Genomic DNA, 22,295 nt, shown 5'->3' on the forward strand with positions numbered 1-22,295 from the left:
GTTTCTTCACTTTTTATCTGTCCACCCTTAAAAGGTAATTAATGTTTTATACATTACAGAGGATCATATGGACACACTCACATTCAAACACACGTCGCAAAAAAAGCAGAACAATAAATAAACATGAATAGCCTAAAACAATTGTTTGCTAATTTTAGGATGTCTATACCATGGTAGGCCTACTTTAATACGATTTGTGGTAAATATGGTACAAAAACAGTAGGCAAGCTGTTCATAAAAATCTTTTTTACCCTAAAGAGTGATTTGAATAGGTTGACTAAGGGTAATCTTAAACATGATGTCGCATGCACATTTGCATACATGCGTGTGTGTCGCTTTGTGACAAGATGAAAGTCCATAGACTTCCAGTAAAACCGGAAAGACCGGATCAGAGAAACATAACCGAAAGGGCCACTCAGGGGGAAAAAGGTCTGTTTCCAGTGCCTGTAACGATGAAGGACTTTATGAGAGTTTCTTCATAATGGGTGTACTAATTGTAAGCTTCCTTGTACACCCATTATTTTCATTTAGTTAATTGTTGACATCCTTTATTACAACATTTCTTTAAGATGTATGACAAGAAAATTAGACAATATTTCCTGTAAAGCTTAAAGGATGCTTGCTTTGGATTATTTCTTTTCTTGTTGTCACAATATAATCATAAACAACAGATTTAAAATGTTGTATCTCTTTTTACAAAGATAATTATTTAGAAAACCTTGATGTTGACAATATAACCAAAGCAATATGCTGTGTTGGGCAAATTGCAAATGAAAATAACCTATAGCCTACAGTAAACCTGTTTCACATTTGTGAAAATACAAAATAATAATAATAATAATAATAATAATAATAATAATAATAATAATAATGATGCTTTGTTTAAAGACATTTTAGTAGCCTGTTTGTAACTTTTTTGTCATCAAGCTGATAAAAAATGCGGAGGGAAGAAAATTAACATAAAAATCTACAAATCTATCTAATTTGTGGAGACAAACAACACCATTAGTCATCATAAATATGTTGTAACAGAAGCATCAATCCAGCATGTTATTGTAAATGGGGAAGTTTTGGTGTAAAGGGCGGAGGACGAGAGAGGAGGCGGAGCGAAGAGCGAGAGCACTCAAGTCACAGACAGACGTCAACCGCAGTCTAAATAACACCTGTCATTGTTTTAAAAACACTCTTATAACCTACAAATTAATGGTGGTCAGATTCATTAAACCGACTATAATCTATAACTGCGGATTAGTGAGAATTTGCGCGAAATGTACCGACAATGAACGACTGATAATGGACCTCTTATACCTGGAGTGAAGAAAGTTTCGACTGCGTACAAAAGCGATTTCTTTGTAAGTATATTTTTGTTTACTGCAAATAATTGTGCTGCAGAATTATGTTTTGACTTACATTTAAAAAGTGTTCGAGAGTCTAAGTAGTTGTTTGTCAAAACTAAAGATTTGCCAATTATTATTTTTTAAATCGTCATTTCCGCTTCGGTGTTACGTTTTAAAAGCTCACCTGGGCACACAGGTCGTTCTTATCTCCTGTCACTGTTGATTTATAACACAAGGTGAAACCAACATTATTGTTTATAGGTATGTTGTCCTGCGTTTACTTCGAAAAAGCTGCATCAAAAGGATAGGTCACCTCAAAAACGAACAATTCCTCACCATTTTCTCACACTCGGGTGGTAGTAAACCTATGAACCATCTTACTTGAAGTGTGACAACTAGATATTCTAAAGAATGTTGTAGGGGAAAGAAGCCGTCGACATTCATAGTGTTGGAAAAAAGTACTAGAAGTCAATGGCTGCTGCTTTTCAACATTCTTCAGAATATCTTCCTTTGTGTCCAACAAAAGAAAGAAACTCAAACAGGTTTGGAGCAAGTGAAGTGTGAGTAAATGATGACAGAGTTTTTATTTATTGGTGAACTATCATTTAAATTTTTTTTTGTCAAGAATACAGTTCCTATATTTCGTTTTTAGTAAGGCTGTAACTTTTGATTTCGCCCCTACTTAGAGTATCTGTGGATGCTTCCAGATTCAGTGCAAGCATTTTCTTTATTTCTTGACATTACACTTACTGTATGACAAAACAAAGAAGTCAGGCAATTTTAAAAAGTACAACAACTCTCTCAGATCACCGTGATATAATAATTAGTGCTGCAGAGTAATGACCCACATATTAAAATACGATGAACTTTGTGGGTCACAGGTCAGCTGCATATGTTTGACATATTTCTATACTTAATTATACAGTATGTAAAGGATTAGAGTCACGCCTTTTGACAAAACATGACAAACAAACAGAAGCTGTCAGTTGTTTCAAGGCACAGACTGCATGTACACTCCTTTGTAGATAGACACTATTTTCTTCTTATAAGATGTTATTATTTGCTGACAACAATACTGTAGAATTGTCAGATAAATCAGTCTCCCGGTTTCAGAGGACACTGTATTAAATGTGAACAGAAGCAACCAAGGCTTTATCGAATATGTTGGAAACTGAAGCACTGGTTACATTCATTATTGGAAATACTGTATCTGGAACTGTCATCAGCACAGATCAACCATGCCAAAGTGGACATTCTTACGACATGGAAAATCTATATATGCAACGTCAAAGAAATCTTGGACACTTAACCCTCATCTGATGCTACGGATGTCAACTTAATGTAAAGTATCTAACAGCTTGGTCTAAACTATAGTTATTCTGTGTTTCCTGATGTGCGTATAATGGGGTGGGGGGATGGGGAATATATATGGGGTAATATCTGTTAAAAGTATTGTTTCTATCTGATTGTAAAAAATTGTATATTCTCACTTTCAAAATAAAAAAAACTAAATTACAAAAAAAAAATATGTTGGAAACTGAAGACTTAATTCTGAAGACTCCCCTTTTTCTGCACGCTCCGTACACCCATGAAAGGATCTGATTTAGGAGATTTTGTAGGCTAAATTTAAACCCTGGAGTGTCAGACAGTCTACTTTTTCTCATGTCATTTGGGGTGTGGATTTTGGGTGTGTAGTCGGGAATGTTATTTTGATTTTTCTCCGATTACCTGCTCTGACAAGCTCCCACAGTTCTAGAGCGGTTTCTTCACGGTGGCTGATTATTCACTAAAGGTCATGTGTCTGTGAGTTGATCTGGATGTTGTCATGGTTTGGTAAACACAGAAGTGCAGAGAGTTTCTACTTGTCTCTTTATACACATGTTGAGTGAACTAGAAGGTTCATGGACAAATGCTTGACAGACAAAAACAAACAAACGTTTATTTATTTTGAGGTTCAGTCCAATTCTGCAGGAACAGTGCTTTACATACTTATGCATATGGTGTGAAACCGTTCTCTTTGCCAATACAAATAAGTTGTAATACTTTACAGAGGTATTCAGTGATCATTCATTGCATAATTGCTTTATGAGTTTAATGGTATTGAATGGGTTAATCATTCTCCTTTAGTCACACATACCTGAAACCTCATACAAATTCCTCGGTCCTGGCTTCTGCTGAAAAACAGTGGTTTGATTGGTTTATTAGCTCCTTTGCTTCCTCTGCCTGTTAACATGCATGCTATTTTAATTATTCATTCTTTCAGTTTCGATTTTTTGGAGTGTGCTTTTTGTGTGTAGTGTTTTTGTAATTGTTGATTAAATTGGCTTGCATTTTAATGTATAAATATAAAAAGAATAATTTATTTTTTCTGTTTTATCTCTAAAATGGTCTCTCTTTTCAAAAAATCTCTTCTCAAAAGGGAATAATTTCAATCAGCAACATGGAGGGCATATGAACCATGATTGCTGAAAAATAGGTTCACACTTTAATACAAGGGTTCCATCTGTTTACATCAGGGGTTCCCAAACTTTTCAGGCCGCGACCCCCAAAATAACAATGCCAATGACTCGTGATCCGCACATTCCTCTGAGGTGGTTATAATTATACAAATGTTGCACTCACAACAATAGGCCTATATAAACACGAACATATTGACAACATAAAAAAGTGCAACAGTCTAACAACCATAGGCTATATATTAAATGTACATAGTCATTTATTAATTTGTTACATTTAATTTTAACCTCACCTAATGAGGCGGCTGGGCACAATGTTTTCAGCACAAGTCTATCCTTGGGTTAATTTTGGAGACCACCACTCACCCAGGGGGTCCCGACCACTGGTTTACATTTACTGATTACAATAGTTAACAGAAACTAACAATGAAAATGAATTGTAAAGAATTATTTATTTCAACAAAGATCCATTTTGTTGTCTGGATCAAAATTTTTTTACATAATAATAATAATAATGACATCATGGTGGCGCAGTGGGTAGCACGATCACTACTGGGTCAGTTGGCATTTTTGTGTGGAGTTTGCATGTTCTCATCGTGTTTGCGTGGGTTTCCTCTGGGTACTCTGGTTTCCCTCACAAGTCCAAAAACATGTGTTGTAGGTGAATTGAATAAGTTAAATTGTCCGTAGTGTATGTGTGTGAATGGGAGTGTATGGGTATTTCCCAGTGCTGGGTTGTGGCTGGAAGGGCATCCGCTGCGTTAAACATATGCTGGATAAGTTGGCGGTTCATTCTGCTGTGGTGACCCCTGATTAATAAAGGGACTAAGCCGAAGGAAAATGAATGAATAATAATAATAATAATACATACATACATACATACATACATACATACATACAACAATAAAAATAAAACAACAACAATATTAATAAACTGCATATGAAACCCAAGTAAAATGTCTAGTTAAATGTTTCAAATAACTTTTACAGTAATAAAATATGTGTGAAATAATATATCACCATTCAGCATAGCAGATATATATTAATGTTAAAATGAAATAACCTACTGATGGTTCTGTGCTTAGTGAAATATAAATAAAAATATTAGTTATTATATCAATAAATAAATAGCCTAAAACCTAGTCGTTCAAAGTTAAAAGATTTCAAATGAAAATTAAGTACTTTGGGGCAAATTATGAGTATTTTGGGGTATTTTGTTGATGCTTCTTTTACAACATGATCTTTATTCCATGTATGCCTGACAAAATGTTTACAAAATGCTCAGTCAGTGTCACAGTCAGAGGTTGTACCAGGCACTTTTAGAGGACCTTGTCTACACACCTCTTGCTCTCTTGTTTATTTGATTGCTGATTGGCTTGCAGCAAATTCCCAACAGGCATCCATGGCAACCCAGTGAGGCCTTTGTAAGGAACAGCAATGTATTGTCTATTCCAAAGAGACATGAAGATACAGTACTCTAGGCATATAGAAATCTAGTACAAAACTGCTTACCAGTAAAAATGACAGTTTTAGGTCAATCTTAGGTTATCTTTTTTTCTTCATCTGATTGCTGTGTTTGCTCCGTCTCAGAGTTGCTGCGTGAGCATCTAATAATGATGGATCATGATACTCAGTGGCTGTACCAGCTCCTGGCTGACGTGCAGCTGGAGAGATTCTACCTACGGATGCGAGATGGACTCAACGTTACCCGCATGGAACACTTGAGCTATGTTAAAGAAGCAGATCTTGAGCAGATTGGCATTAGCAAACCAGGTTTGTGTTCAGTTTTGTACTTTAAATAAAAAAACTGTGTTTCTTTTCTGTGGAAGTAGACTGTGTAATGTTTCTGATAACTAGTCCTTTTAAAGTCACCATCAAAATCATATAAATTCTTATATTTTTAGGGAATATCACAGTTTATTGTAATTGATTTGTCATAAATTGCAACTTTTCAAAATTCTGATGATATGTTCACTGGTGCGAGGGCGGGACAAACTGTCACTCACATGAGATCGACCAATAAAAAGACAACAATCAAATCCATTAGGACAAATCATTTTAGAAGCTATTTTACTTAGATGTGTGTCACAAAAGAGCACAAAACATTGTCACAACTTCAGTTTTATTTTAGCTTTGCATTTATTGTGGTTTCATGGTACATTTTTTGGCAACAGGACAGCGACGGTTATGGGAAGCTGTGAAGCGATACAAAACCAACATGCGACCACGGTCCTGGATGGTGAAGGTATAGTATTTTACATACGCTATCTGTTTATTTATTCACTTTGCCTACTTGTGAAGGTCGCGGGAAACATGGATATAGCTAATGTCTGTTTTCTGCCAGGCCACCAATGGTCGCGCTCCTGAGGGAAATGAGCAGTTTAATGCTGCTGGCTCAGGCCAGGGGCCAGTGCGCGCACTTACTTGTCTGATCCAGGACAGGGAACTCCTCTTTGGAGACAGATTAGGCTCTGGTTCCTTCGGAGTGGTTAGGAAAGCAGAATGGCACACACCGACTGGAAGAGTGGTGAGTACTTTACACTAAATATCAGTACTTGTTTGTGTACTTTAAGGAGCTTAAATGTAGGAATAAATAGTACTTTATTTGTCTTGCTTCCATCTTTTAAGTTGCCGGTAGCAGTGAAAACCCTGAGGAGTGGACAGGTGGACTTGGTGAGCGATTTCCTTCAGGAAGTGACGTCAATGCAGTCTCTGGACCACCCCAATATTATACACCTCTACGGTGTTGTACTTACTCATCCCCTTAAAATGGTAATCTTTTTGTGTAAAATACTATTCTATTCACATCTGCAATTTGCAGAATCAAATCAATGCGCAAGTAAACATTATTTTCTAGCCAGCGTTACACCCTACCCTAGCCTTTTTAACAATCCATGGACCATATTGCGAGGAATTCAGCTAAAATATTCAACATATGAGGGAAAAACAAACAAATAAATAAATAAATACAAACGAATGATAAACAAATACATAAAGAAATAACTATAATAAAAATAAATAAGAAATTTTACTCTGTAATATTATTTTTTACTGATATAAGAATATAAAATTTTGTATGCATATAGAAAAGAAATAAATTTTTTTATTTACATCAGGGTACCCATGCGTCCTGGAAAACCTTGAAATGAAAAGGGTTGTTTTCCAGACATGGAAGTGACTTGGGATTTGATCGAAATGACCAAATGTCCTGAAAAAAATCCTCCTTTTGAGTTTTGCATTTAGATTTTTCAGTTAGAATAATGTACAGTTTATAAGCCTAGATATGGTGACAGCTGAGCTAGGCCATGGCTTTTGCTGCAAATGGGAATTACAATTGAGTTTTGACCTCTAGCTCAGTGTTTCTTAAAACCTTTTCTGACGTTCCCCACTTTGGAGGTAGAGAACTGTTCCGTGCCCCACCTGTCCCCAGTCACTGAAAGTCTTGTTTTTCTCTAATTTTCTAATAATGTAGTTCTCTAATGTTTTCATTTCATGTCATACATTTATTTATTTTGTATTTTTATAACCACTCCTAGGGTTGTTCACATTTTAAAAAGATACCTCAATATGTTCTAGGATTCTGCTGATAACAACCATATTTTGACTCAAACATTTCTGATATTTTATTTATCTTTCTTCTAAAATGTTAATACAGTAGTGATTATTTAAAACAATATATCGAAAAACCGTGTAACAATTATTTCAAACTGAAGCAGTCAACTAAAAACTAAACAAAACAAGACTTATGATATTATCGTACAGCCCTAACCGCCTGTCCAAAGTAAAGTTTTTGCGCCACTTCAATCAACATTCAGACTTTAAATCATGCTTACAGGCTACTATGGTAGCACGTATTGGTAGCGACACTTAGCCTGCGACAAGTGTGTATGAATGTTTCTGACCTAATTGCTTAAGCACTGTCAGTTTTTCTGAAATTGAGACCAACATTTAAGGTATACATACACACAAACATACACATATTGCATTTGTGTCCAAATAAATGTGTGGTCGTTTAAAAAAAAAAATCAGATCAATCTACGGAACATTGTTGAGTGATGTTGTGTGCTTTTGATACCAACGCGATGACAGTTGCTCTTCGTATTTCTCAGGTAACGGAATTGGCTCCTCTCGGTTCTTTATACGACACTCTGCGTCTGCGCCATGGTGAATATCCTCTATCTCGACTCTGGCTCTTCAGCACACAGATCGCTGCTGGTATGGAGTACCTGGAGTCCAGACGCTTCATCCACAGAGACCTCGCTGCCCGAAATGTGCTCTTGGCTGCTAGAGAGCAAGTAAAGATAGGAGACTTCGGACTCATGAGAGGTCTGGATGACAGGGACCACTATATCATGACGGCACACAGACGAATCCCTTTCGCATGGTGAGAAAACAGAAATAGTACATTTATGGCAGAAATGCTGTCACTATTAGGGGTGCGCAATGTCTATGATAATATCATACTTTTAATTTTACAGATGTGCAAGCGAACATTATCAAGTAAACTTAGCATCATATGTTTATATTTAAAAATCATTTTAATATACCTGCAGCAAACAAAACAATCTAAATCATTCACTTAACTATATCATGCTACAAATATTTAGTTTTCTCAGCACCAAATAATGACTTCAACAAAAAAAAAATTCAGGAACAATTATTCATTCATTCATTTTCTTTTCAGCTTAGTTCCTTTATTAATCTGGGGTCACCACAGTGGAATGAATCGCCAACTTATCCAGCATAGAAATACCAACTGACCCAGCCGAGGCTCGAACCGGCGACCTTTTTGCTGTGAGGCGAACGTGCTACTCACTGCATCACCGTGCAGCCCTAAATAAATAATACAAGAAAACAACTTAAGAAGCCTAACAACTGTACAGCTTACCAAAACAAGTCTTTCTATAGACTATGTTATTTCACTGCTGCCATTTTAAAAGCAAAATCGAGGCTGGGGTGGGAGGAAACCCGGAAGTATCGCCTGGAGTCACACAAGAACGTTGTGTACCTGGCTGTATATCTTACTAGCAAAGAGAAAGTAACAAAAATGTATAATTTCACCACCTTCCGAGTGACCCGAAAATTCGTTCTGAATGGCTAGTGAAAATAAAAATGGATATCCGACCTCATTTTCAGCTAAGTTCAGGGAAATGGCACTAGTTAGCTAACGTTTTCTTTCCCAAACACACGTTTTAGATGCCATTTATCAAACTCAAGTATATGAACTAATTCTTTCACTATATTAGACTTGTCACGAATTTTAGTATTGACATTAAAAAAAGTAAATTTCCCGCTAACATTTAACCGCTGTTGAGCCCGTTCTTAAACACCACTGATTTGCCATAGTGTTCACCAAGGGAAATGACTGTGACTGGCCATGAAGGTCATCAGTTTACTGCACATCACTGATGTTTAACGAGTGTAAACACAGACGAGCGTAAACAAGATAGTTCGTAAACAAGCACTTTCACATTGTGTTAAACCTTTTAGAGCTACACAAAATCACAAATATTATATCTATAAGCAATTATTCAATGATAAGATCGAGATACAATAGTTAGTCAGTTAGACTGGAACAAAATGACCAGTTGAAAAACATTTACAGTGTAATGAATCTTCGAAAGCTTTGAAAGCAAAAAAGATCAAATATTGTTAAGCAACAGAACAATGACAAAAGAATTGTTTTATTGAATATTATCTTGATCACAAAAATGATAAACTCTTAGAAGTAAAGGAATACTGGTTACACATTTTTGAAATGTACACTTTTGTCCTAAAGAGATAATACTGGTACCATAAAGATATACATACTGTATATGTACTTATATGTCAGAATAAGCACAGACTTTTTCAAACAGTACCTTTTAAAAACCTTTCACCACGGTGACAACATTGTTGTATTTATTTCTGAGCATTTACTTATTTATACAACAAAATACATCTTGTGCAGTTTTGAATGAATCTAGTGACTCAATGATTCAAAGATTCATTCTTTTTCCCCGCCTCCCCAATAGTTGCTGTTGTGCTATTGGCTGGAACGGCACAAAGGTGAACCTAGAGCTGAAAATTATGAATGGCAGGAGCCAAGACTAGTGCAAATTGACAACAGCCAACCAGATTCAGAATCTGCTGAGGTTTTTACTCATTGATAGTGTTTTAAAGACTACAACACAAGACTAGACACCCCTTTTAATCTGTATTAGAATGAATTAGATCAGATTTTTTTTTCACATGTTTAGTTTAATATCATTGCATAAATAAATGATTTAAAAACATGGCTAATAAAAACAGCATTTTCTAGGGAAATGAAGATTATTGCAATCCTCAACAACAATATTGCATATTTTGCCAGTATTGTGCAACCCTATGAACCAGCTTTTTGCAATGAATGATTCAGTAAATCACTCATTAAAACAGAGCCTTATTAACATCTACTTGTAGTTTTAGTGTCATGTTTATTAAATCTCCAGAAATTTTGAGATATTATTTTTCTCACACTTCTAGCCACTATAGTCCACTTATATTCAGGATAGTAATTCCAGCATTTTTGTTCCTTGTACAGGTGTGCTCCTGAGAGTTTGCGTACGGGATCTTTCTCTCATGCTTCAGACGTCTGGATGTTTGGTGTCACATTGTGGGAAATGTTCACTTACTGTGAGGAGCCCTGGTTGGGGCTTTCTGGCAGACAGGTAGATGCTGGTTTAATGCAATATTAATAACAAGATATTAGTGAACTGGCACTTTAATCAGCACTATATCTATAGATGACTGTGTGTTTTTGTGCAGATCTTGTTTCGTGTCGAGCGGGAAGGTGAGCGTTTGGAAAGGCCTCCTGATTGCCCGCAGGAGTTGTACGCTGTGATGCGCAAATGTTGGGCCTGCAATTCTACTGACCGACCGACCTTTTCGCAGCTCACCACCATGGTATCAGAGGTCAGTGTTACCCCTCTGCCTCTTATTAAAAAATATATTAATATACACTACTGTACTAAATAAGGGCCGCATCCGAAAGTGCACACCTTCCTACTGCATAGAATGTGACAAAAGGATTCACAAGCGGAATTCATAGTGCTCTAAAAGGAGAATTGTGAATACATGGTTAATGTCTGGATACACTGACATACATTTACACAATAAAACAGACAAATTCCACTGATAACTGATCAGTTTGATGCTTGGTGCTGGCCATGAGGGTTTTCATCGGTTTCTTTCACAGCACATGACATGGCTTGCACAACAGATGTGCACTTTACAAGAGTTTGTGGCAGCAGTGTGGAATATCAGATTTTTGTATATTAGTATATTTTTCAAATTTCCAAGTTATTTTTATTGGCCAAAATTTCCAGATTGGTGCATCTGCAATTCATACTAATAGAATATACTTTTTAGTAGTTGTGAAGTGGATAATTATTCAAAATAAGTTTTTAAAGCTTATAAAAGCAGCGGCCTAACCCCAAGACATTAGCTTGTTAATCAAGTGAGCGAGAGTGTTACAGTGGTACCTTAATCAAACTCCTTTATATGTATATTGTGGATACTCGTTTAATTTTGTGTAAATATTTTTTCATTTTTATTTTTCTGCTTGATTGTTTCTTTGGAATTTTGTTTTTGGACACTTGTATTTATATTCTTCACTGTGGACTGTTTTTCACCTGCCAGCGCTGTAAATAAAGCACTGCACTGGAGTGCTATTGAGTACGCCATCATTTTGTTCTCCCCCAAACCCAGTTTTCCCCACCAGATCGAGCTGAGGCCTGCTCTGTCACAATAATCTATTTCCTCTGGATGTTGTTTAGTATAGTAAATCCTGAAATAAAGAGAAATAATGAGCAGTGTAGCTGTTTCCAGTATTTATATTGGTAACACTTTATTTTGATGGTCTATTTGAGTATTAGTAGACTGTCTGCTTAATATCTGTTGATACTGCTCCTTCAACAGACATTTAACTGACTATAAGAAACTTAGCAAGTACATGTCAACTTACACTAACCCTAACCCCAACCTAACAGTCTACTTATAATCTCATAAGAATTAGTTGGCATGTTGATGCAATGTAACTTAAATTTAACAAACGGACCATCAAAATAAAGTGTGACCTTTAATAATCAGCAACCAGAATATTTTAACAGCATAGTTGAATGATGAGGAAATCTTGCTTGTCCAACACAGGAATAAGTGAAGTTTATTTATAAACAAATTTCGAGAGGAGCACGTGCTTATGATTGATATCAGCTGGTCCTCATTAGCTAACGCACGATTCACCAATCAGACGATACCTAAATCACTATAAATAACCAGAGTATCTTACCTTAGCCATCTTCGTCTTGAAGAATCCCCCCTTCCACCCCTAATCCCCCTCTTTCCTTGTCAGGGCTGCACGGAGGCCCAATGGTTAGCATCATTGCCTCATAGCAAGAATGTCACTGGCTCAGATCATACCTGGCCAAGGCAGCATTGGAGCTTGCATGTTATCCCCGTGTTTGCGTGGGTTTTCCTCGGGCTCACAGACCAAAAACATGTAACATAAGTACATTGACAAATCTAAATCAACATCATAGACAAGCGTTGAATTCAATCTCCATAGCTAATTCATAGTCTACATTCACCATTATCAAGCAGGGGAGTTCTCAAGACCTACCTGAGCTCAGACTCCCCTCTCACCCTGCAACGGGAGGGAGCCCAGGGCTCGAGGATCTCACGAGCTCAGGGCTCTCTCCCGGGACAGCATGCAAAAGACGCTTTATAGTCAATCATCAGTTAAGGGCGAACTCTTGAAATTACACTTTTAAAAATATATATTACAATTAAAACAGATATTTTACATTGCAATAATATATGTGTGTATTGTATTTGTTATTGTAAATAACTTTTTCCAAAAACAAAAAATTACTGACCCCAAACTTCTGTACTTAATGTGCTATACTGTAAATACTGCAAAAAGCGGATCTTAAAAATAAAAGATCTTGGCATTGGGTATTGGCGCAGTGTGGTATTTGTGTATATGTACTGTAGTTTATGAATGATAAAAACAGAATTTTTCCACTGATTTGTCTTTTTTATCATGTATTTTCTAGGCACAGCCTATGGAGGTTCGTTCAGTGAAAGAAGTTGCAGAGCCCAGGAGACTCTCTCTACAGGCAAATGATCTAGTGACTGTAATAGACCACGGGTAAGAGTGGGGGTGGAAGGCTAGCAAGATAAAAAAAAAACATGCTTTATTTCCTTGTACTCTTTGGCAGTGTTGTTAACAGTACTTAATAAGTTGTTTCAATAAATCTTTGCTGACTGCGACTCCAGTAAAAGCAGTGGGTAATTTTTAACTTCCCTCCCCTCCTTGATTTAATTGCATTCCATTCATAGTTCAGCCCTTACCTTCATATAACCACATTCAACCATATGCAAACACCCGGGGTGACAGATGAAAGATTTTCTCACACCAAATACAGTAACTATACAGATAAATAATGATAACTGTATTAGCATCTGCACCAATAGATAATACATTGTTTATAAGCAAGCTGCAGTAGTTTTATCACTTAGGCCTACTGCACTGCTTTAAGGACTCTTTTATGTTGTTATTGTTATATTTATGTATGCTCTTTGCTGTTCTTTAACCTTTAGACAATTTCTTTAACTTAATTTTTAAAAGAACTTTTCATTTGGTGTCAACAAGCCTTTAATATTTACAAAAATGACTATTAGATAAACATTAGGGACATTTGATACAATCACAAATAGATGAGTAACAAACTTTAATGTTAGCATGATATTAGCACACTGATAGCATTTATTAAAATGTTTTTTACCAGTAATTAGCATGTTTCCAGCTTGAATTTGGCTTGAATGTTTCTGTCATGAATTAGCATGTTGCTAAAAACAATCAGAATTTAACATGTAGCATGGCTTTTCTGATTATAGCTCGCTACTAATATATAGGCTATAGTTTAAAGTCTGGATGTTGTGAACTGTGTGGTTTAAAAGCTGTGGGAGGTTTGCTGTTTTTAGGTTTTGACCCCCTTGGGATTTTAAGTCATTTTAGTTAAACTAATAAAAAACTATAGCATAAAACGTAGCCTAAAGATCTGTTGTGGGTTTTGTGGTTGTAGCTTGAATGCTACAAGCACTCCATAATTACTAGAAAAGGAAAGGTGCTTTGAATTATTCCTCTAAATGTATTTGTAGATTACAAAATAATTTTCAACTTGGCTGTACTTTGATTTCTGTATTCACCTTGTCTGTTTTTCTTGTAGGCTGGATATGTGCGAGTGGAAGGGGCAGAACCAGAGGACTCTGAGTGTCGGCTGGTTTCCCCCTGCATTAACAGCCCCGGCTCTTACAGCAGTAGCTCCTGCGTCTGGTCCCACACTGATTTCCTCTCCTGTTAGAGGGACTCTACACCACACGGGACATGGAGACACTGACCCAGGACGCAGCTGGGGCACCCCTGAACGAGTAGATGAGTAAGTTGATGATTAAGTTATGAACTATATAGGCTAAATTTGCTAAATGATTGGATGTCACTCTGAGTGGGCTGTTTGATTAACTGTTTCGTATGAACTTTTCAGCAACAGACGTTGGAGGGTCCCATTAGCAAAAGAGAAGGAAGGCTCCAATTTGAAGAAAATGGCAGGTAAGAGCATACATTATTACTGCAGTGAACTTCATAATATTTACATATCATTTAAAGAAGTAATAATATATAATGTATCATTTTAATCAAATGAGAATCCATTTGATTCTAAAGAGCACTGCCTTGTTTAAAGTAGCAGAAACATGTAAAAAAAAAACAGCAACTCGTGCTTATTTTGGTACTGTGAGCTGGTGTGAACTCTAATACTCATAGTTATTTTTATTGGAGATGACATATTTACTGGCTAATAATTTGTTTAAATTGAAATTGCATCAAATTTGTGATGTGTGGAAAGAAAATGTCTCTTAAGTGAAATAATTTTTGATTTGTGTGTCTTTGATGATGAAACTGCATTATGTAAAGTCTACAGTGTTAAAATTTCACAATGTAGAACAATGTCGAAAAAAATTGGACAGCTGACATGTTATGGAATAATTGGCTTAAGTAGAGTAAATGTTAATATAAATTAGTAGCAATTCAAAAATTTTTTAGTTATTGAGTTGTTTTCATAAATGTGTAATTATAATTTAAACACCAATGGCACCAAACTAGAGGCTCATGCATACTGGGTCAATTATCACATGCTATTATTGCCTCATGACTACAGTAGGGCCAGACAGAATCTGCAGACTTTTTTTCTATTTCTGCTGAGAATTTTGTAAAAGATCTGCGGATTTATGCGAAATGATTTTGGGAGTATCATAACAAAAAACTTGAAATATGAAATTAAAGTTAAATAAAAATAATACCTTTTAACTTTAGTGTTTATAATGCAATTCCAACTGGATCTACTTATTTTGTAAATGAAGCAAATCTCTCGTATAATCTATCTACTAAAAGACAGAAAATATTACTTTACAAACTGTATTGTAAATAAAACATACTGTATTGTAAAAAATAATATTAATGAAATTATTTAAAAAACTGAATAAATATACATTTACACACATTTACACAAATAAATAAGTAGATTCAATGATGGGCTAGAAATTTGCGGAAATCTATGGATTTCTGCGTGTGCAGATTCCCTGTGGGTCTACTCATGACTAAACAAAGGACAGCTAAAGTGAGTGTGGACACTGACACACAAAACAGAATCAGAATCAGAAAGAGCTTAATTGCCAGCTATGTTCACACATACGAGGAATTTGTTTTCGTGACAGAGCTTCTACAGTGCAACAGGTTAACAGAGACAGGAGAAAAAACTGATAATAAATATATTTTAAAAAATACAAGTAAGTGGTGAATGCAAATATACAAATTGACAAGTGTATGTACGTGTTTATTACTATATACAACATTATATGTGCAGCTGTTATGTGCAAATTGGCATGTGAAGTGTGTTGTTAAATAAGTGTATATGTGTATAAAAGTGTATAGCAAGTAGTGATGTTGGTTCCACAATTATTATCATCGCCAGGCATAAAAGCATAATAAAAAAAAAAACGCATCAGGATGTTTTTTTTATTATCGCTCTTTTAAAAATTGGCCAACCATTGAGATTGGTGTGCTTGTATTTCTGTTTTCCAATAAGCGCCATCTAAAGTCAGGGAGTTATTTTGCATGTTCACTCTGCTCATCTCCATAAAAATATCTTGGGCATGAATATTAAGCAATAAACATCCCAGAGTGCATGAGGCTTTAAGGCACAGGTGTCAAACTCGGTTCTTCAGTTCCAAACTCAGAGTGCCACAGCTCTGCACAGTTTAGTTTTAACCCTAATTAAACACACCTGATCAAAATAATTGAGTCCTTCAGGCTTGTTTGAAACCTACAGGTAAGTGTGTTGACGCAGGGTTGGAACTAGAATGTGCAGGGCTGAGACCCTCCTTGAACTGAGTTTGACACCCCTCCTTTAAGGTATTAGCAGATATAACTCTGAATAGTCAGCTATCGGTATTGGCTCAGAGATTTAGTATTGATGCATCTATTTTTATAGTTATTTTTTTAATAGTTCTATAATTATCGTTCCCAGTGTGAACTGCCTTGACATGTAATAGTTAGCGGTCAACAAGATTATTTTCAATCAAATAAATTCATAAATAAATAAACAATTGATTAAACTGATCATTGCTGACATTAAAGACGTTCACTTTTTTTTGATAAACACATATTGCTAAAGTTCTATTAATCATAACTAAACACATGCATCAAAATGAGCAATAATGGAAACAATTCTTACAAGGAAGAGCTGAAAGAAAGAGGAAAAAACACTCCAGAAGGGTCACATCTAGAAGAAATGACTACTTTCTATTTACTTGATTATGACATAAATGTAATTCAGGAAGAAGTAAACGGAATCAGCACACTGCCATTTTAGCTCACATTTCAGGTCCTGATGAAGACATTGTAGGTTGAAACAATGTCCAATTAAGTTGTCTTATGAGAGCTAAAGTGGTAGTGTGCCACTTCTGTTTACTCTTATGTTTGGCTTGATCGAGCACCAGCCTAGATTCACTTAATCTTTCTTTTTATAAATGTAATTCTGTCAATCTTCAGGCATGTCGAGGAGTCTGGAGTCTGTCCTCGGGGGTCCACAGGATAAAGGTCGAGGTGTTGGAGTGAATGCCGCTCAGAGACCCGACCAGCGCAGGGTCATGCAGAATAATAACGTAATCCAGGACCCTCGCAGGTTTAGTGACGCTGTGGTCATCCCTCCTCCACGTCCTCCACCGCCAAGCATCAAGAGTTTCAAACCCCAGATGATGATGATGTTCCTGGATCGGAGAGCTGCAAACCCCTCTGGCTGGAGCCCTCAAACTCAGCCACAGCCACAGTTGCAGACACAACAGCAGGGTTTGGGGACGAGTAACCTTACCAGGATGACCCATCTGGCCAAGTCCAGCCCTCAGTTGGACGATGCCATTGAGAAAGACAAGGAGAGAGAGAAAGAGCAAGAGAGAGAAAGAGAGCGGGAGAAGGGAAAGGAGAGATACCCGCCGCTAGTAGACAAGGAGGCAGTAATAGCGCAGGTATGATGATTCTTCCTATGATGTCCAGCTTTTTTTGTTGTTACCATTACTAAAGGGCCAGTGAAATTAAAATAACGTTTTTTAGATGTTAGTATCAAAATGTTCTAAGGATATGTATCAGCTAGCAAGTGAAAATTCTCTTTTAGAAGATTTAAAACTGATATAAACATCTAAAGCTTGCCGTTTGTCACTTCCCACTGCCTAAATGGATCAATGTTTTTTCAGATCACCTCAAACTTCAGTTTCTCATCAAATCTTGACCAATCAAATGTTCTCTAGAATCTGACATGCCCCGCCTTCTTCAAGATACTTCTCATTTGCTTTTCATTTGATGCGCTTGAGCTCAAGCACTCTCACTGGCAGAGCTGTGATAAAAACGAAACGCAATTGCTAGCTACTCTATGTCCTGCCCTCTCTTTGTGTTTCAGTTGTGATTACGTCAAACATTAGCTACGTTTTCATCCACCTATTTTTATGCGCATTTTGGACATGCACATAAAAAACGGTTGATAGAAACACCAAGATGTGCATACATTTCGAAAATGCTCATAAAATTAATAAGTAGGATAAACTTTTTATTCGATACGTCGAACAAATTCTAGTATGCGCATTAAAAAGGGTCATGTGATTTTGTTATAAGAGATCCTATGGTGATAAAAATGTGTGTGAATGGACAAACCAACAGGCTGAGCACATTATAAAATATCTGAAATGTTGTTTTGGTCATTCTAAAACGCCTTAACCATTGCAGTATAAGTGTTATTATATTATGAATTATCTCCAGAACTGTCAAGAGTGTCTGTGCTCAGCTTTTTGCACCTTCAAATGCCACCACACGATCATAACATGTCTGCATTTGTCTTCTGAGGCGCAAGTCAATTATTAAATGAAGAAAAGATTCATGCAGCTTCTCCTACTGCAGAAAATTCAGTTTTTACTGTTGATTTTTGCCGCCAGTTAATCAGGAAGTGACGATTTTGTTCTCTTTGAATACTTGGATGGAAACGCTGCTTTATTCGCACGTCTTATGCAATATTCCAGTTTTGCAATATTAAGATATTAAGTTAATTCACATATTTGGATGGAAACATAGCTAATGAATAAAACAATGCACATTTCAAAACACTTCACAGGACTTTTAATATTTAGCAAAGTTGGATTATTTGCTGAAATATTTTTTACAGTATTAACCTTTTAAAGATGATGAGTGATGCAAACTACTTTAAATATGAGACAAATTCTATGTTAAAGCATCTCTTAAAAGACAATATTGTAAAAAATTATTTTAGTATTAGTAAATATAATATTTATAAAAGGACAGATACACACAATATATACTTACAAAAACTACCAAAAAAAGTGTTTGTTTTTGTAACTATAGAGTAATTATTGTACTTTTTTACTTATAGTTTGAATTAGCTTTATTTTTATGTATTATATTTACATTTTACTTAAAGTTTTGTTGTGTGATTTTTTTTTTTTTTTTTTTTTTTTTTTTTTGCTTTGGGTTTTCAAAGTGTCTGTAGTGTTTATAATTGTTTTTTTATTGCTGATGGTTATTTTATTTTAAATGTTTTCTTTTAAATAACTAAAATAACCCTTCTGTCATCCCACCATTTTAGCTCTGAATTTAAAGGGATAGTTCACCCAAAAAATAATATTTACTCACTATTTATGCACCCTTAAGTGATGCAGACCTTTTATGAGTTTCATTCTACTGTTGAACACAAAGTAAAGTTTCATAAACTAATTTCGAGAGGAGCATATAATATGTGATATGATTGAGCACGACTGGCTGCTCATCTGTAATCAGTAATAATCCGTCCAGAGTGATCCTAGTTTACAATAAATGGATCGTTTTTCCCTACTGCTCTATCTTCGTTTTGGAAGAATCCCCCCTTCCACCCCATCTCCTCCTTTTCCTCCCTTTTCCAAGGGGGAGCTCTCGAGACCTACCTGATCTCGGATCTCCAGATATGCTTATTTGACCGAGGGGGAGCCTTGGGCTCAAATATCTCCGAGCTCAGGGCTCTCTAACGGGACGGCATGCCAAACCTGCTATAAATGCTAAGCAAATCTAAGTGGCAACTCTTGAAATAAGATATTTTGAAGATTGCTGAAAACCTGTAACCATTGACTTCCATAGTATGAAAAAACAAATACTATGGAAGTCAATGGTTACAGTTCTTCAGCATTCTTGATAATATCTTCATTAGTGTCTAATAGAAGAAAGAAACTTAAACAGGTTTGGAACAAGTAACGGATGAGTAACTTTCACTTTTGGGTGAACTATCTTTTTAAGAGCTTGATATTTTTTGTAGCGAGGACACATTAAATGAATTTAACATTATAAAAATGTACACAAACACAAAGCAGCACAACTGTTTTCAACACTGATGATAATAATAAGAAGAACTGTTCCTTGAGTAGCAAGTCAGCATATTAGAATGATTTCTGACAGATCATATAAAACTAAAGCATAAACCAATAATGATGGTGAATTAAATAAGTAAAATAGACAATAAGAATAGAGTTTATCTTGAGTAGTGTTACTAACATTTTTAATTCTGATTGGTTGTCAGGTGCAGGCGGCGGTACATGGAGTAACCAATGAGGAGGTTCAGAAAGCTCTGCATCGCTGTGATTGGAATCCTGCAAAAGCGGAACAGCAGCTCAAGGTAAGAGACGATATGCTTATTTCACGCGGCTGCCATTTTGAAAAACGAAAGCGAGGCTGCGGTGGGAACAAACCCAGAAGTATAGACCAATTACCAACCTACGTCACACGGGTCCCTGGTTGCAAAATAAAACACAGGTTGCAATAGTAAAGATGTCGTGTTGTGCGGTAGAATGCCAAATTCGAAAAATAGAAAACTTAACTTTTACCATACACCACACTGCTTTAATGCTAACTGCAGACGTCTTTGGCTAAAAGGGAGCTGAATGAAGTGAAGACCTAATTAGAAATGCTGGACTCTGCAGTTCTCAGGTCATATCAGGTAAGCTCACGCTATGCCGAATCAAACACGCCACTCACGTTAACGTTAATTTTGCCGAATCACTGTGATTATCACTGGGTAACTAGCTGTTATAATACGCATAATATGTAATCAATATATCTTATTTCGAAGACAACAACAAACTCTGTACCGCATCGGATGTCATTCCCTCGCTGTAAATGCTAGCGCTCCCGGTTTCTTTCTGCCACCTCCCTGCGTGTGCATCCTCAATGTTTACAAACATGGTAATTGGTCTATAGGATCAGCACTGTAAACATTGCAATATCATCGGCCAGTCACAGTGATTTCTGTTGAGCACTGGTGAATACTATGGCAAATCAGCTGTTTAAGAACAAGCTTAACAGCACTTAAATGTTAGCAGGAAATGTAAGTTTTTTTTTAATTTCAGTACTGAAATTCAGTATCATGGCAAGTCTAATATAGTGAAAGAATTGGTTCATTAACTTGAGTTTGATTAATGGCATCTAAAACGTGTGTTTGGGAAAGAAAACGTTAGCTAACTAGTGCCATTTCCCTTAACTTAGCTGAAAATGAGCTCTGATATCCCTTTTTATTTTCACTAGCCATTCAGAACGGACCTTCGGGTCACTCGGAAGGCAGTGAAACAATAATTATGTGTCACTTTCTCTTTGCTGATAAGATATACAGCCAGGTACACAACAATACACCATTGCGGACACTTTTCCTGTGTGACTCCAGGAGATAATTCTGGGTTTCTACCCACCACAGCCTCACTTTCACTTTTAAAATGCCGGCTTGCTCATTCAAAATAAATAATGTCTTAGATTGCATTACTTGGTGTGATTTTAAAAATATTTTCCTGATATCATCAGACAGACCAGCTGTATTACATGAATCAGTGTACTCGTGAAGAATGTCAGAAAGTCCTCTCACGATACAACTGGGACCTGCAAATAGCAAGCCGCTACGTCATCCGAATGGCCAAAGAAAGAGACAGGGTCCTGGATAGACGAGGAGAAAGAGTTTAAAGCCTTGTGCATAATTATTGAGGATTTAGTGTTTTTGTCATATCACTGATCAAGAGGACAATTATCAAGAGGTCACCCCCCCCATTCACATACACTGTGAAGCTATCAATGTGACTCTGTATTATGTGCTTGATGAATGCATTTGTGGTATCAGTTGTTGTTTTAAATCTGTTTGGAAAGACATCATAATCATTCGTATTAAATCCAGAATGTTTTAGCGTCATTCCAGGTGCCATTGTGACTTTATTGTTAGTTTACAATTTTTCTAGGTTTGTTTAAATGTTTATCTGTGTAAAATCAGTGAAATGTATATGATGATGAATTTGTAAATATATGTGGCGTATTAGAAACATGTTCAATAAAATAAAATATGACTTTTTATATTGTATATATATTTTTTGCAGTTATTACAATTTAAAGCATTCTAGGTTATTTATATTAAAATGCGTCTTTAATATAAAGATTTGATTTCAACTAAACATGGGGACAATTGTAAATGTATTTGTATTATATATTTGTAGTATTTATTTGTAGAATTTATTTAATTCATGTTGTTAATCAATTGATGTGAATAACACCTTAAACTTTGCTATTTCTGATTTTTCTTACTTCTAAATAACAGTTTTTAGCATAACAAAACTATTTAAGCTGTATGTTCAGTTGGGCTGAGGACAAGGACACTGACAGGGTTTGTATATTTGTAAAGTGTTTTAATAAAGAAAAAAAAACCCTGAAAACCAAATGAATGACATATTCCTTTACAGAACAACTCATAGAAATCAACCATCAGTCCATTTTAGATTTTTTTGGGGATTAAATACTTTTTATTCACTGTATTTATGTTTCTGTTTCAGGCACAGATAATGTGCTTCTGGTAGAATGTCCCTAAGA

The 22,295-nt window shown here is 36.0% G+C and overlaps 1 protein-coding gene across 1 annotated transcript; it reads left to right on the top strand.

Annotated features, from left to right (window-relative positions):
• Nucleotides 1-1,108: 1,108 nt before the first annotated feature.
• Nucleotides 1,109-22,146, top strand: tnk1 (tyrosine kinase, non-receptor, 1). Its single transcript, XM_056461409.1, has 14 exons — nucleotides 1,109-1,352; nucleotides 5,384-5,566; nucleotides 5,968-6,038; nucleotides 6,138-6,320; nucleotides 6,422-6,565; nucleotides 7,903-8,177; nucleotides 10,356-10,482; nucleotides 10,580-10,726; nucleotides 12,868-12,962; nucleotides 14,044-14,253; nucleotides 14,359-14,423; nucleotides 16,923-17,395; nucleotides 19,978-20,073; nucleotides 21,249-22,146. The coding sequence occupies exons 2-14, from the start codon at nucleotides 5,407-5,409 to the stop codon at nucleotides 21,402-21,404; spliced, it is 2,202 nt and encodes a 733-aa protein (XP_056317384.1). The 5' UTR covers nucleotides 1,109-1,352; nucleotides 5,384-5,406; the 3' UTR covers nucleotides 21,405-22,146.
• The last annotated feature ends 149 nt before the right edge of the window (nucleotides 22,147-22,295 follow it).

The sequence above is a fragment of the Danio aesculapii genome, chromosome 7 (assembly GCF_903798145.1).
Source record: "Danio aesculapii chromosome 7, fDanAes4.1, whole genome shotgun sequence".
Classification (NCBI taxonomy): Eukaryota; Metazoa; Chordata; class Actinopteri; order Cypriniformes; family Danionidae; genus Danio; species Danio aesculapii.

Bases quoted from the DNA above. Each gene is read 5' to 3' on its own strand.
- tnk1 (XM_056461409.1), top strand. From the start codon at position 5,407: ATGATGGATCATGATACTCAGTGGCTGTACCAGCTCCTGGCTGACGTG. The intron at 5,567-5,967 runs GTTTGTGTTCAG...TTTTGGCAACAG, and splicing joins GATTGGCATTAGCAAACCAG to GACAGCGACGGTTATGGGAA. The intron at 8,178-10,355 runs GTGAGAAAACAG...TTCCTTGTACAG, and splicing joins AGACGAATCCCTTTCGCATG to GTGTGCTCCTGAGAGTTTGC.